General features: G+C 45.1%; 1 protein-coding gene across 1 annotated transcript in view; it reads left to right on the top strand.

Moving 5' to 3' along the window:
• ARSB (arylsulfatase B) overlaps positions 1–17,442 on the top strand; it is an 89,433-nt gene that overhangs the window by 33,347 nt on the left and 38,644 nt on the right. The window contains exon 5 of the mRNA XM_069963031.1: positions 9,597–9,840. Coding sequence (XP_069819132.1) covers positions 9,597–9,840 — 244 coding nt within the window. The remainder of the gene's footprint in view (positions 1–9,596; positions 9,841–17,442) is intronic.

Here is a 17,442-nt window from a genome sequence, read left to right as displayed (position 1 = left end):
AGCCAAAGAGATTCATATATGAAGAAACTGCTATACTACATTTAAAGGCGTTGTTTCTAATTCCATCCCCTCTCTCATATTTCCTATTAGGGAGCCCTGAACAAGGATACAATAATAATAAAATAAATAAATTAAATAAATAAATAAAAAAACTAAAAATAAAAAAACAATATATATATATATATATATATATATATAAAGTCACCCTCACCTTCCAAAATATTAGCAGATCCACTTCAGGCTGGGGCTTGCATCAGGGGACAGAACTGTGGAGGTAATCTCTTCATAGCTGTAACCCTTCTCTCCCCAGACAGAGAGTGCTGCATGCATGTGCCCACATGTGCCCTGCTCATTCCCTCATGCTCCCTGCAGTCTCTGTCAGTCCTTGTCTTTCCCATCCTCTCCATTCCTGCTTTAATGTGCCTGCACTCACACTCAGCTATACACACCTCTGCTGTAATGTGCCTGCACCTACACTCAGCTATACACACTGCTGCTATAATCTGCCTGCTCTTGCACTCAGCTACACACTGCTGCTATAATGTGCCTGCACTTGCGCTCCGCCATTCACACTGCTGTATAGAAAAGTTTCTGTCACTGTCCTCCTGCACATCTCTGTGATTCTCACTTCCTGATTGGTCCATGCTGAACACACACCCCTTCCCCATTGCTGTCATGTGACCACACAGACCTCTGACAGCAGCCCTGCTCCTCTATTCTAGCCTGTTGTACTACTATGTTGCATTATGGGGATCTGCAGTTCCATTCTGTATCTACAAACTGTGTCTGTTTTTTTCAGATTTATGCACTTACTATACATAATACACCACATGCTGATTGCTATACTGTACAGTAACTTATAATATGAGGCTGTTTATCCTTGTTTGTTTGATCTGTTTTACTAGTTGCTCAGAATAAAAAAAAAATCATTATCTTTGGGGGTGTGGAACCAATTGTCTGCATTTCAATGATTTCTTATGGGGAAATTTGCTTTGGTACGAATTATGCTCGTAAGCCAAGGCACCACTGTGTGTGTGTGTGTATATATATATATATATATATATATATATATATATATATATATATATATATATATATACACTCACCGGCCACTTTATTAGGTACACCATGCTAGTAGCGGGTTGGACCCCCTTTTGCCTTCAGAACTGCCTCAATTCTTGGTGGCATAGATACAACAAGGTGCTGGAAGCATTCCTCAGAGATTTTGGTCCATATTGACATGATGGCATCACACAGTTGCCGCAGATTTGTCGGCTGCACATCCATGATGCGAATCTCCCGTTCCACCACATCCCAAAGATGCTCTATTGGATTGAGATCTGGTGACTGTGGAGACCATTTGAGTACAGTGAACTCATTGTCATGTTCAAGAAACCAGTCTGAGATGATTGTAGCTTTATGACATGGCGCATTATCCTGCTGAAAGTAGCCATCAGATGTTGGGTACATTGTGGTCATAAAGGGATGGACATGGTCAGCAACAATACTCAGGTAGGCTGTGGCGTTGCAACGATGCTCAATTGGTACCAAGGGGCCCAAAGAGTGCCAAGAAAATATTCCCCACACCATGACACCACCACCACCAGCCTGAACCGTTGATACAAGGCAGGAAGGATCCATGCTTCCATGTTTTTACGCCAAATTCTGACCCTACCATCCGAATGTCGCAGCAGAAATCGAGACTCATCAGACCAGGAAACGTTTTTCCAATCTTCTACTGTCCAATTTCGATGAGCTTGTGCAAATTGTAGCCTCAGTTTCCTGTTCTTAGCTGAAAGGAGTGGCACCGGGTGTGGTCTTCTGCTGCTGTCGCCCATCTGCCTCAAAGTTGGACGTACTGTGCGTTCAGAGATGCTCTGTTGCCTACCTTGGTTGTAACGGTTGGCTATTTGAGTCACTGTTGCCTTTCTATCAGCTCGAACCAGTCTGCCCATTCTCCTCTGACCTCTGGCATCAACAAGGCATTTCCGCCCACAGAACTGCCGCTCACTGGATGTTTTTTCTTTTTCGGACCATTCTCTGTAAACCCTAGAGATGGTTGTGCGTGAAAATCCCAGTAGATCAGCAGTTTCTGAAATACTCAGACCAGCCCTTCTGGCACCAACAACCATGCCACGTTCAAAGGCACTCAAATCATCTTTCTTCCCCATACTGATGCTCGGTTTGAACTGCAGGAGATTGTCTTGACCATGTCTACATGCCTAAATGAGTTGCCGCCATGTGATTGGCTGATTAGAAATTAAGTGGTAACGTGCAGTTGGACAGGTGTACCTAATAAAGTGGCCGGTGAGTGTATATATATATTTATTTTATTATTATTATTATTATTATTATTATTATTATTATTATTATTTATTATATATTTTTTTTATCTATAAATTTCCCTTCTCCCCCAAACTCTTATCCTGCTTTGTTTATTTATTTTTTTACAACTTTTTTGTCTGTGGAGTCCTTTTCACTCAGACTTTAAAGGGGTAGTGCGGCGTTTAAAAATTATTCACTAAATGACACACATTACAAAGTTATACAACTTTGTAATGTGTGTTATGTAAGTGAATGTCCCCTTTCCCCGTGTTCCTCACCCCCGGAAGTGTCGTGCAGAATACTTACCAGATTACTGTCGACCCTGGCCGCCATCATGGGTCGAACGACGTCATCTTCGGGAGGCCGGCTGGACCACTCCAGCCGTCCCTCATGCTGGCCCCCCTCTGCTGCATCACCAGCTGCTCAGCCGCCATTGGCTGGGCATAACTGCCAATCGCGGCTGAACAGCTGATGATGCGGCAGAGGGGGCCGTCATGAGCGGTCCTGCCGGCCTCCCGAAGATGACGACGTTCGAACCAAGATGGCGGCCAGGGTCAACAGTAATCTGGTGAGTCTGCACCACACTTCTGGGGGTGGTGGGACACAGGGAAAGGGGCCATTCACTTACATAACACCCATTACAAAGTTGTATAACTTTGTAATGTGTGTTAATTAGTAAATAATTATAAAACGCCACACTACCCCTTTAAAATGACTATCCTGCCACCATGACACCCTGTAACTGCCTGCTTAATCCAATTGTTATTGAGTACTTTACTGTTTGTATAACCTTGCCATTTATTTCCTCGACCATGCCTACAAAGCGGGCACTAACACCACCCCTGCCACCAGATTTGCCTCCGCTACACTACAGCCCCGACACCCCAATGGACAACATCAGAGACTATAAGGCCGCAGATATACTATAAAGTTTCCATATATAAAATAGCTATAAACTGTCTATTTCTACAGTTTTGGTCTGGAGGAAGATAATAGCATTTGGCTTTTCCAGATATGCTGGTAACACGAGGCATCTAATTAAATATCCCAGCAATAAAATAGGCTATTTGCAGCGCAGTAATAACAGAGTCATAAAACAGTCTCTAATATTCCTCTGTTACATTGATTACAATCTTGGAACAGATACTTCTCCAAGATACTAATTTTGGTACTTGAACGTCTGACGCTCTTGTGTATGTAACACGCAGATACAGTCCTTCTGTAGCCAAAACATTCAGTGACTGGCAACATATCAAAGGACAAGGCCTAGCAGTGACTTTACATGAATTTACCAGGTTACTGGAATAGACATGGAAATCACCAGGCTTTTTTAGGTGCATGCTTTTAAAGAAGGGCCCAATCCTTCCTGTGCCATGGTTCATGCAGTTCTTAAAGGTCATATATGTATAGAATTAGGGGGCAAAAAAAGTTCATTGTACTTTTGCTCCTACTGCCATGCTGCCTCTATTCCTGCTTTGGTCTCTTATTTGGCCCATAGGGTGTGTGCACTCTCTTTCAGCATGTGAACTCCACATATGTCTAATAGCTATTCTCATCCTGCACTACTTATTTAAAGGGGTATTCCACTCGGGTAAAATACATGTTGAATCAGCCCCCTCCAGGAGACTAACAATTTGTTCCATACTAATTATCTTCTAAGTTTTCCTCCCCCGGTTTTGATCTGCTACTTTTAGCTGAAGACACAGAAAACTGTGTTTGAGCTTTTCACTCCATCTCCACTCTAACCCCCTCCCCCATCCTTCTAAGATGGCTCATGTAAACAGTGTTCCTGGCAAGCTGTCTCTACAATCTGTGAGGCCAGAAGGGTTAATCTGAGGTCAAGTTTCTGGTGACCTTACTGTGCAGAGACAGCCGGCCAGGGACACTGTTTACATGAGCCGTCTCGGAAGGGAGGGGGAAGAGGGGGTTCCGAGCGGAGACAGAGATAACAGCTCATACACAGTTTTCTATGTCTTCAGCAGAAAGCAGCAGCTCAGAACTGGAGGATTGTTAGGCTCCAGAAGAGGGGATGATTCATCATGTATTTTATCTAAGTGGAATACCCCTTTAAGACTGCTTCTCTCTCCCATATGTTCCTGAACAACAGTGTGGTTTACCGTACCAAAAGTGTTGAGAAGCTGTTTGACAACTCATGTGTTTGATCACCTGATTCTGTCTGACTCCGGTGTGCTCTCTCGTCCTTTGAATGTTTGTCCCAGATTTCTGACCCTGAACCTGTCTCGTCCACCTGTCAACACTACCTTCCCAGCCGCCCATCACCTGTGCCCAGACCTTGACCTGCTTTATGTCACCCTTTGGTGCCATGTACCAGTATCTCCTGATCCTTTGGGCCAGCTACACAGCTACCCACACTGGGACCAGTGCCAAAATTTTGGTTCATGGGGATGTTGGTGCCGGCTCCAGTGCACGGCACCAGTCTATTCCTGAACCTCAGCTTGGCATGAAGCACTGGGGGCGGGCCCACTGGCTTCCAGTGTGATGAAACTTCTTCCCGTCTATGACGTGGCTCCATTGATTCTAATGGAGCCGCATCACAGAGGGGAGGAGATATTGTCACGCTGGGTCTGCCCTCCGTGCTTCATGCCAAGCTGAGGCTCACGAATAGACTGGCGATGTGCGCTGGAACCTGGCATCAGGACTGTGGCATCGGCAGTCTCAGTAAGTCTCCAGTTCAGGTGTGGTTTGTAGTTAAGCTCCATTCACTTCAGTGGAACTAGAAAACCTGCACCCAAAGAAGAAAACGTCCATGTTTATGTAGTGCTGAATAACCACTTTAAATTTCCCTGCAGCCCACCATAGAGAACAAGTAAGGTCCTCCAGACTGAGAGACGCTCTTTGTAACTGCTTTCCACTCTGGCCTAGCAAGAGGTGAGGATATTGAAGAGAGAATTATTTGATAGTTGGTTTCCTGAAAAGCCCCTTTATTTTCTAGCTGTTAGTAGAGATCCCTATACAATAGCGTCAGGATCAGATAAAGCTGTAATAGAGAGTAAGTTGGCACCAAACTTTTATATTTATAGTATGAAATAGTTTGAGTCCTTTTCAACACTGAGGACGCACATGATGTCTTACTGCGTCCAAGACTGAAATAGAAGTGAATATCTCCCGAGTGACATCACTGGAGAAGCCATTACAAACAGACAAAATGGAGAGAACCGGGTTTATTGTAAATATTAGAGATGGGAAATATTTGGCAATAAATTGCAGCGGAGCACAGCTGAGCTTTGTCACATGTGGATGATGTGGATAATCCAGAGAAAAAAAAGGTTTTAAATCAACTGTCAGAAAATATATGCAGGTTTTTAAATTATTTATTTAAAAAAAACTCAAGTCCAGTGTTTATCAGCTGCTGTATGTCCTGCAGGAAGTGATGTATTCTTTTCAGTCTGACACAGTGCTCTCTGCTGCCACCTCTGTCCATGTCAGGAACTGCCCAGAGTAGTTGAAAATCTACATAGAAAACCACGCCTTCTCTTGACAGTGCACAATGCGTCACACTGGAAAAAATGCACCACTTCCTACAGGACATACAGCAGCTGATAAGTACTGGAAGGCTTGAGATTTTTAATAGAAGTAATTTACAAATCTGTATAACTTTCTGACACCAGTTGAGTTTAAATAATTTTTTTTTGTCCAGAGTACTCCTTTAATTTGTGCTTTTTGTGTTGTGTTTATTTGCGGGGGTCGCAGTTTAAACAATTATGGATTGTAGGGCCTAGAGTGAAAAATCTGGCATTCATCCATTCATTCACTATGGGCGTCGGACTTATCTCAGCAGCGCACACGCCGGGCTTCAGACGGGGATATCTCCGTCCCGGGACCGGCTCGAGGAATGGGACTTGGCGAGATGGGGGTAAGTATCCGTGGCTCTAGCAGGGGGTCGGGCGGCCTTCACCCTGGCAGGTTCCCTTTCAGTATTCACTTTCTGATGCATTATAGGGGTATTCCACTCAAACATAACTTTTGATATGTTACTGCCCATGGTGAGACTTCATTCCATACTTGTTATTACCTATTCAGTCTCCTTCTCCCAGTTCTGAGCTGCTGCTTTCTGATGAAAACATAAAAATCTGTGTGTGAGCTTTTCTCTCCGTCTCTTCACCTCCCCTTCCCTTCTGTGACAGTTGATGTAAACAAGTCCCTGGCAGGTTTTATCTGCAACATTGTATCTTCTTTGTAATGCTGGGAGGGTTAATCACAGTGAGTTAATTAGCAACTTGACCCTCCCTGCATTACAAAGAAGTTACAATGTTGCAGATAAAGCCTGCCAGGGACTTGATTACATCACCTTTCTCAGAAGGGAGGGGAAGACAGAGAGAAAAGCTCGCTCACACACAGATTTTTGTGTCTTCAGCAGCAAGCAGCAGCTGAGAACTGGGGGAAGGAGACTGAATAGATAATAGCAAGTATGGAAAGAATTGTTAGTCTCACCATGGATAGCAACATATCAAAAGTTATGTTTCAGCAGAATACCACAATTCAGTCAGTTAGATAGAATAATATTACGGTTATGGAGAATGCCCATACGCTTATGTCCACATTAGTGCGGGGATGAGAAATTGTGGTTTGTAATGTATCTGCGGCCTATAGTAAGATCATTCATATAAAGCTACGAAGTGACTGGTCGTTCTCCTCTATCTTTCTAGGCAGTAGATTTTTTTTTTTCCTATCGTCTCTTTAGTTTTGAGGAATTCACCCGTCACATGAAAGCCCTAATAACGTGGTATTCCAGCAATGATTAGAGAGAATAGTAACAACCCATTCTCTGTACTTTTACGTATGGATGTGCAATCCTATAATTATCCTCCATGGAAAACTAGAATGTCACTGATCCACATGAATGTCACGGCTCATTGAAAGACATTGTTCTCTACAGAAAACATAAGTGTGCGCTTTTTTTTTTTAAATATAGTTTCCTTTGATAGCGATATTATCTGTATTTACATGTATATTTTACTGTCCTATGAAGGTTTTTACAAATGTATTTGAATCCAAAGTTTCATCTTTTAGTAAATATAAAACACTTAAAAGGAAGTCTCCAAAGGAAAAAAAATATTTTCAAATAAACTGGTGCTGCAGTTATATAGATTTGTATATTATTTCCATGTAAAACAAAATAAATAAAGAAAATCCAATACTTATCAGCTGCTGTATGCCCTGCATGAAGTGGTGTATTCTTTCCAGTCTGACACAGTGCTCTCTGCCGACACATCTGTTTGTGTCAGAAACTGTCCAGAACAGGAGAGGTTTTCTATGGGGATTTGCTACTGCTGCTATTAAAAGCAAGGGTAGAATCTCAGGGAACCTGTTGCATAGATTCATATATAGTTTTGTGGGAAAAGTTCTAGGATAAGTTGTCATTTATTCATGTATTCTCTAAGGGGGGGATTTATGAAGACTGGCATACAAGTATGCCGGTCTTATATTAGGCCCCGCACCCTTTTCCCCGGCAGGATTCACTAAGAGGCGCACGCCTCTTAGTGAATCCGGCAGGCCTGGCGCCCGAACCTGCGCCCGGCGTATGAAATCTACACCTGCTTCCAGCAGGTGTAGATTTGCATCCTGATTTACGCCTGCGAGCTGGCGTAAATCATGATAAATGAGGTGCGGGAGGAGGCCACGCCTCCTCCCCGCCTTGTGACGCCCCCCAAGCTCCCCCAGCCTGCCCATCGGGTGAGCGGGGCATACGGCAGGCGTACGCCAGGGGTAAGGGGCCAGTCTGCACCTTCTCCATGGCGTATGCCTCTGGTGGATCGTTCATAAATGTCCCCCTAAATGTCCAGGGTTAAGTAGTCAAGTGGGTGTCCCTGCTCAGTAATTGACATCTTTGTATGAATGTGTATGTAATGAGCTGTCAGCAGGGGCGTAACTAAAATGTCATGGGCCCTGGTGCGAAAGGTCAACTTGGGGCCCCCTCTTGACCAGTAACACCATACCACTCCAGGAGGTGGGCCCGACAGAGGATGGCACTAGTACACAAACGGCCCACCACACACACCCAGGACTCAGCACACAAGCACCGGCCCACCACACAAACACAGGCTCACCACACACACCCAGGACACAAACACAGGTCCACCACACACACCCAGGACACAAACACAGGCCCACCACACACACCCAGGACACAGCACACAAGCACCGGCCCACCACACAATAACCGGCCCACTACACACACCCAGGACACAGCACACAAGCACCGGCCCACCACACAAATACAGGCTAACTACACACACCCAGGACACAGCACACAAACACAGGTCACAGCACACACACACCCAGGACACAAACACAGGCCCACCACACACACAGGACACAGCACACACACACAGGTTACAGCACACACAGACCCAGGAAACATACACAGGCTGAGGCCCACCACACACACAGACAGAGCAGTGTGATGGAGCAGAACGGTTGGGACACAGGCAATACCTCCACTTGCCTCTGGCACCCAGGATGACTGGCAGCTGAAGAATAGGTGGGGTTCAGGTGGAGAACGGGCAGGATGTAGGTGGGCCCCCACTCACCTCCATCGCTGCGGTGACTGGCCAGAACGGGCGGAACATGGGCGGGATGTGGGCGGGACACGGGCGGAACATGGGCGGGCCCCCACTAGGCTTCAGCTGTGGCCAGGAAACGGGTGGGGCGTGGGCGGAACCCCCACTCGGCTTGCTGTTAAGCAACTGCGTGCATCCATGGGTCTGTGTGGCCCATGAATGCAAGCAGCTTGTTAACGTGGGGGCACATTGAGGTGGCAGGGGGGGCTTGGCCGGGCCCCCCTAGCTGGCGGGTCGGGTCGGGTCGTGACCGCTGCGACCCCTGTAGCTACGCCACTGGCTGTCAGTCACTTTGTAGGACAGCCCACTTGACTACTCAGCCCAGAATGAGCATAGATTTAGATTAAAGGTAATTTATATATTTTTGACCCTTTATAATATATCTGATATGATTGTGTATATGGGATTTGTTATGGGGTCCCTAGAGAGAGGGGGGCGCTCTTTTCCAAGTTGGTTTCATTCCAGTTTTAATGGATGGTGAGACTCTGTGCATGGGTGCGGCAGTGCTAACAAATAAGGGTGTAGGGGCGCCAGGACCTTCTATCACTTTCCATGCCTTACATTCTCTATTACAGGAGGTAAGAGGGTATTGAGTGTATAGAATCTGTAAGGGGGGCTACATTTTATCATTGCTGTGTACCCCCTCCCCCCCCTTTCCTCTCATGTTTTACTATTTATTTTCTGTTACAGATAATGGCGGGCAGACATTGGCTGGTGGTAACAACTGGCCTTTACGTGGAAGAAAATGGACCCTTTGGGAAGGGGGAGTACGGGGAGTTGGCTTTGTCACAAGCCCCTTATTGAAACAGAAGGGGGTCACTAGTAGAGAACTGATTCATATTTCAGACTGGCTGCCGACACTGGTACATCTCTCCGGAGGAACCCTTAATGGTACTAAGCCCTTGGATGGATTCAATGTGTGGGAAACTATCAGGTAATTATTATGTATAGACATAGCAAAAATTATATATACAGTGGTACCTCGGTTCTCAAACTGCTTGCAACTTAAACTGTATTTTCAAGGAAAGTTTACTTTGGTTCTCAAACTCTTGCTCAGTTCTCAAACATTTTTCGGGCCCCCAGTCTTGAAGTACTCGGTAGCTGAACGTTTTTGTGAGCGTAGATAGTGGCTTGTTACTGGTGAGTTTAGCACTGGGGAGGCTTCACATACAGTACAGTACTGTATAAGACTGCTGGAGTGCATATACAGTACAGTAGTAGTACAGGCAGGGCACCACCATCTTCCATCCTGTACTGTATAATACTGCTGGAGTGTATATACAGTACAGTAGTAGTACAGTCAGTGCACCACCATCTCCCATCCTGTACTGTATAAGACTGCTGGAGTGCATATACAGTACAGTAGTAGTACAGGCAGGGCACCACCATCTTCCATCCTGTACTGTATAAGACTGCTGGAGTGCATATACAGTACAGTAGTAGTACAGTCAGTGCACCACTATCTTCATCCTGTACTGTATAATACTGCTGGAGTGCATATACAGTACAGTAGTAGTACAGGCAGGGCACCACCATCTCCCATCCTGTACTGTATAATACTGCTGGAGTGCATATACAGTACAGTAGTAGTACAGGCAGGGCACCACCATCTTCCATCCTGTACTGTATAATACTGCTGGAGTGTATATACAGTACAGTAGTAGTACAGTCAGTGCACCACCATCTCCCATCCTGTACTGTATAAGACTGCTGGAGTGCATATACAGTACAGTAGTAGTACAGTCAGTGCACCACTATCTTCATCCTGTACTGTATAATACTGCTGGAGTGCATATACAGTACAGTAGTAGTACAGGCAGGGCACCACCATCTCCCATCCTGTACTGTATAATACTGCTGGAGTGCATATACAGTACAGTAGTAGTACAGTCAGTGCACCACCATCTCCCATCCTGTACTGTATAAGACTGCTGGAGTGCATATACAGTACAGTAGTAGTACAGTCAGTGCACCACCATCTCCCATCCTATACTGTATAATACTGCTGGAGTGCATATACAGTACAGTAGTAGTACAGTCAGTGCACCACCATCTCCCATCCTGTACAGTACTGTATAAGACTGCTGGAGTGCATATACAGTACAATAGTAGTACAGGCAGTGCACCACCATCTCCCATCCTGTACAGTACTGTATAAGACTGCTGGAGTGCATATACAGTACAGTAGTAGTTCAGGCAGTGCACCACCATCTCCCACCCTGTACTGTATAAGACTGCTGGAGTGCATATACAGTACAGTAGTAGTACAGTGCACCACCATCTCCCATCCTGTACAGTATAAGACTGCTGGAGTGCATATACAGTACAGTAGTAGTACAGTCAGTGCACCACCATCTCCCATCCTGTACTGTATAAGACTGCTGGAGTGCATATACAGTACAGTAGTAGTACAGTGCACCACCATCTCCCATCCTGTACTGCATAAGACTGCTGGAGTGCATATACAGTACAGTAGTAGTACAGTCAGTGCACCACCATCTCCCATCCTGTACAGTACTGTATAAGACTGCTGGAGTGCATATACAGTACAGTAGTAGTTCAGGCAGTGCACCACCATCTCCCACCCTGTACTGTATAAGACTGCTGGAGTGCATATACAGTACAGTAGTAGTACAGTGCACCACCATCTCCCATCCTGTACTGTATAAGACTGCTGGAGTGCATATACAGTACAGTAGTAGTACAGTCAGAACCAATTAAAGGGAACCTGTCACAGGAGAGTCCAGCGCTCCGTCATTCTCTATGAGCGTTGGACTCATCTCTCAGCGTGCGCGCCGGGCTGCAGCGGCTGAGATCTTCATCACCCGACCGGATCCAGAAGCGGGACCCGGCGGGATTAGGTGAGTATAGGGGGCTCTAACGGGGGGTCGGGAGCCTGTCACCCCGGCACGGGGGGTGACAGGTTCCCTTTAAACACAATTACATAATTTCTTATGGGAAGACACTGCACGGTTCTCAGACTGCCTTCCGGAACCAATTAAGTTCCAGAACCGAGGTACCACTGTATATGTAAGTTAAAATAGTATCGTGAAGGGCCAATGCTTTCTGCACAGGTGTACTAAATCATGGTCTAATGTGAATTTTTTTAAAATATTTTACAACATCAGATAAATACTAGCAATCTATATGTGTCTGTGGAGGAAATTACAGTCCTGTGATCACTTCAGCATTGGCGCTGATTTTAACAATATGGTCTGTGTAGAGTGGGAAGTTTGAACGAGACTGAAAATACACCTAGCTCCAGCTCCGACTGTATTGATCCAAAGGAAACCAACCTTAAAGTGACACTGTCGCCCCCTTTTTGCATTCTGACTTCTCTACACAGGTGTAATGGGTACATTTAGCAGTTTTCATACCCTATTTTATATCAAACGTCATGGTGCTTGTTCAAGTAAAAAGTGATCTTTTATCAACTGCAGATTGTGCTAAGTGGGCGGGGCTTCACAGCAACAGTGTCCCTAAGCCCTGACCACAGTGCCACCGTTGGCCTAGACCTTTAGGCCAGCCTGTTCCAATGGTCGGCAAGGTGGGGGGGGCCTATGTGCATATGACGTCATGGAGGGGCGGGTACAATGGTGACGCTGTGGGCGGGGCTAAGTGGCACATTTGCCTTGAAGCCCCATCCCACTTAGCACAATCTGCAGTTGATAAAAGATCACTTTTTACTTGACCAAGCACCATGAGGTATGATATAAAATAAGGAATGAAAACTGCTAAATTTACCCATTACACCTGATTAGAGAAATAAAAAGGGGGTGACAGTGTCACTTTAAAGGGGTATTCCAAGATAAAAATAACACAGGATAAGGGACAAGTAAGAGATTGTGGGGGGTCCGACCTCCATACCCCCTGGTGATCTCCAGATCAGCCCTGGCTCCTTTGTTTTTAATAGAGCCGCATGTACAGCACGTAACCCGCGGCTCTGTTCATTCTCTATGGATCCACCAGAAAGAGGCGAGTTGTGTATTTGACTCTTTTTTCCGCTCCATAGGAATCATTAGAGCTGCGGGTCACGTGCCGTACCTGAGGCTCTATTCAACACAAAGTAGTTGCAGGCTGATATGGAGATCGCCAGGGCGTATTGAGGTCGGACCCCTCACAGTGCCAGCAACAGTGCCTCCATACAAGTGTCAGTCAGCCTTGTCAGTCACAGTGACAGTTTGTTGCCAGCCATAATGCCTCGAAGGGTGCAGACGTATCCACCCCCTCCCCTGACCCTCATTCTACATGTTGAGCGTTTACTGTTAAACTAATAGCAGCATAAACGCACAAGTTAGAAAGTAAAAGAGAATCTTATCTCACAACTCAAATGTCAAGGATATAAATTCCTGAGTTTCTAAAAGGACAACGCGAACTGTCTGAACATGGAGCTTCAGGGCGATATTCGGAAACTTTTTCGTGATTTGTAACTCGTCCATGACCAGAGTCTGTTAGATGACTGAGCTGGCCAGAGTAATTCATTGGTTTAGCTTCAGTTTCAAAAGTACAGTATAAAATAATAACAATTGAAGGGAACCTATCCGAGTTAGTGCATACTGGCCTGATTCACCATGTTGTAGCCCATGTCACCCGGATGCAACCATGTTAGTACACACAATTCATGACCAATTCCCTTTAGAGCTAATGTACCATCTGCCTTTGTTTTACCTTACTGGATCAGCGCCGCTGCAAACGGTGAATCCCTGTACTGGACTGTTTCCCTGCCCAGCATGATGTATCAGTATCATGCTGGGAGGGAGGAAACTGTTTGCAACTCTGTGGTACTGTAGTGACTGAGTTGCACTGCTCTGGCTAAGAGGGCCATCAGTGACCCAGGAGCCAGAGAAGAAGGCAGGAGTGCAGGCAGGTAAGCATTAAAGGAGAAGTTCGGCCAAAAGTATTTTTTTAATATGTAATTACTTTATGCAAAGTTAGACGAATTCCTAATGTACATTAGTTATGAGAAATGCACATATACTGCTATTTCCCTTAATTTAGTAGATCAAGGAGTCTTCAAATTCTCTCAAAAACCGTGACGTCACGAATCGGTTGTAATTCCTATGGAGTGTCCAGCAGGAGGCGCACTATATAAAGAAGTCAAGGAGTACCATTGACTTCTATATATAGTGTGCCCCCTGCTGGAAACTCTATAGATTCTATGGATGTCTATGTCTATGTACAGTATGTATTATTGATTGAATATATGTGTTCAATCAATACATTTGGAGGGCACCAAGCAGGGAGGGAGAGAGTTGCCTGTGCATCTAACTACCTCCCCCTCCCTCCTTTCTCGGTGATGGACACATATACACTGTACTACTCCTCCCATTATCTGCTCATAGTATGAGCAGATGATGGGGGAGTAGTACCAAGGCCACCCCAATCACCAAACAGCCCCCCCGCCACCACATAAACACTGTACTCCTCCCATCATCTGCTCATAGTATGAGTAGATGATGGGGGAGTAGTACCAGGGCTATCCCCATCACCTGCACATCCCTCCCGCCGCCGATGCCACCGCTGACATTGCCGCCACTGATGATGCACTTCAGCTCACATGCCCTCCCGGGGACTGACTGCAGAGCTAACCGCCGCCCCAGCCTCCTGCCGACTTGTTCCCTGATGTCACCCCCGGCAGCTCGGGTGACATAAGGAAGGGGAGGGGGTTGACCTGTTTGGTGATTGGGATGACTCTGGTACTACTCCCCCATCATCTGCTCATACTATGAGTAGATGATGGGAGGAGTAGTACAGTGTATATGTGTCCACCACCGAGCATGGTGGGAGGAGGGAGGTAGTTAGATGCACAGGCATCTCTCTCCCTCCCTGCTCGGTGCCCTCAAAATCTATTGATTGAATACATTTATGGAATACTTTGGGGAGCAAGGACACAAGCTCCCAAAAATATTCCATAAATGTATTCAATCAATAAAACATACTGTACATTACATTACCTTACTTTTTACATAGACATCCATAGAATCCAAAGAGTGTCCAGCAGGGGGTGCACTATATATATAGAATCAATGGTACTAATTAAATTCTATATATATATATAGTGCGCCTCCTGCTGGACACTCCATAGGAATTACAACTGATTTGTGACGTCACAGTTTTTGAGAGAATTTGAAGATCCCTGATCTACTAAATTAAGGGAAATAGCATTATATGTGCATTTCCCAAATTAATGTACATTAGGAATTTGTATAACTTTCCACAAGTAATAACATATTAAAAAATACTTTTGGCCGGAGTTGTCCTTTAACTGTTTAAGGGCCAGCAGCTAATTAGTTAAATGGGCAGTGACTACATTTCACAGTGGAATGAAAATCAGCTCAGAGAATGTAGAGCCATAGGCCATAACAGGACTGTGTTTTGCTGCGAAATTCGCAGCGTGAAATCCGCTGCATACTGTCTGTGTGAATATATATAATTTATTTATTTATTTAATTTGTAGTTAGAGCTGGGAGAAGTGAACATACAAAAAAATTTTGACATGTCTCTAGGACATGTGTAAAGTTCTTTCTTTGTTTTTTGTTAGGTGGCATCATCCGTCGCGGGGCAGATTTGATTTGGGATGCCCCTATGTGCATTAGACAGTAGGCTGGTCCCTCTGATGTCGTCCAGTTCAGTCATTGTCCAAAACCCATGGGGAATCATGTCTGCTTTCCATTATATATGCCCTAATGCATGTATCTCTGTACGTGTATAGGAAATATATTTTCTTCTGCACGGCTATATTCCATATATAGGCCTGGATGTGTATAATGGAGACCAGATGCTGTACCATCCGTTCTGCGGGAGATGCGGCTAAAGGTGAACATCCTCACATACGTACATACACAAATTAACCCTAGTATCGTTCCAGATAGCAGAGGGGTACTGCTACTGGGATCAAATATGTGAGTGCATATAAAGAATACAGACTGTCCCTCCCGATCCAACATTTGGGTGATGATCAGAGTTCGGTTATACACCCAGGTTTACATTTGTGCGGAGAAAGTTTCCAGTGAGTAAAAAAAATGATTGTTTTTCATTAGGACTGGAATGTTTCATTTCCTCAGCCGTTTTGATCTCGCAGCATTACATGTGACTGCTTCCCAATAAGGAATTGTCGCGCTAATTTCTCAGCTCTTCAGATGACAATACTTATAATATGTCATCCCGAATATTTAAATCATATGTGTTTTTTTCTTTTATTTTTTTTTGGGGGGGGGGGGCAAGACTGCGGGGAGAAATCGGATATTTCCATGAGACGCATTAGCGCTCAATATGTTTATTTTTGTAGACATTAACGGTAAATCTAACAGCAGAGTAAAAGTTTTGTTACATGGATAGTCAATGGAAACATTCACGGTGATGTATACATAGAGTATCTTTCAGGAAATGGACAAATGAGTTTTAGAGATCACTGAACACAACACATTCAGTTAGTTTATATATAAAAGGGCTAATAAAAGTCAATGCTGGGTGGGAGGTATTTTTGCATTTGCTATGTTACCTTGGGTTCAGTGGGTTATAAGGCGGAACCAGATCTTGTAAATTCAGGTATGTATAGAGAGTTAAGTGTAACTGTCATTTAAATGTCACTTTGCAGAAATCAATAGTACAAGCTATTTTAAGAAACTCTGTAATAGGTTTTATTAAGTAAAAGAGTTTCCTTCTGTACTCAAAAAGCTGTTTTCTATCTCATTTCAGAAGAAGCAGCTTTTCTGTGTCCATTATGGTCCATGGAGGGGCCATGGGGATGAGTGAGTACGGAAAGGAGAAAAGGCAGCCCTGCACAACACAACATCCTGCAATTTTATCTCACCAAGTTCCCAGACCAACACTGAGCAGTCTGACCTGTGAATCCAACTTTTTATGTGCCCAGACATTCTCCAAACTGCAGGGCTGTTTGTCTCCTCTTCCTGCTCACTCATCCCAATCAGCCCCTCCACCTCTGTAGGTTAGGGGCCTACCGCGCATCGCTACAGGGAATAGCGGTGTGCGGCGAGAGACCGACGATTTAAAAACATCATACTTTACCTATCCAGGCTGCAGGTCTTCTCCTGTGCTCCTTCTCCCGGTCCCGCGCGCAGCAGCAGCTTCGGAGTGGCCTGTCTGACCTGACAGACCGCTCAGCCAATCACTGGCCAGGACCGCCGCAGCCAGTGATTGGCTGAGCGGTCTGTCAGCTCAAACAGGCCGCTCCGAAGCTGCTGCTGCGCGTGGGACTGGGAGAGAAGGAGCACAGGAGAAGACCTGCAGCCTGGATAGGTAAAGTATGATGTTTAAACAAGGGCTGCAAGGACATCGGTAACTATGTCACTGCAGCCCTCGCTAAACAATTATCAGGCCGTTGAATAGGCCCAGTAAACATTTACATTGTTAATCGGGCCCCCATCGGCCCGTGGAATAGGACCCTTACACTTTGCTTCTCTGTGATTAAGTTAGCTTGGGGTGCTGCAAAACAGCTTTTTGAGTACAAAAAGAGGATTTTTTGTGCCTAATAAAACCTATTACAGAGTTTCTTAAAATCGCTTGAACTATTGAT

Source organism: Dendropsophus ebraccatus, chromosome 3 (assembly GCF_027789765.1).
Source record: "Dendropsophus ebraccatus isolate aDenEbr1 chromosome 3, aDenEbr1.pat, whole genome shotgun sequence".
Lineage (NCBI taxonomy): Eukaryota > Metazoa > Chordata > Amphibia > Anura > Hylidae > Dendropsophus > Dendropsophus ebraccatus.
This window is presented reverse-complemented; position numbering and strand designations above follow the sequence as displayed.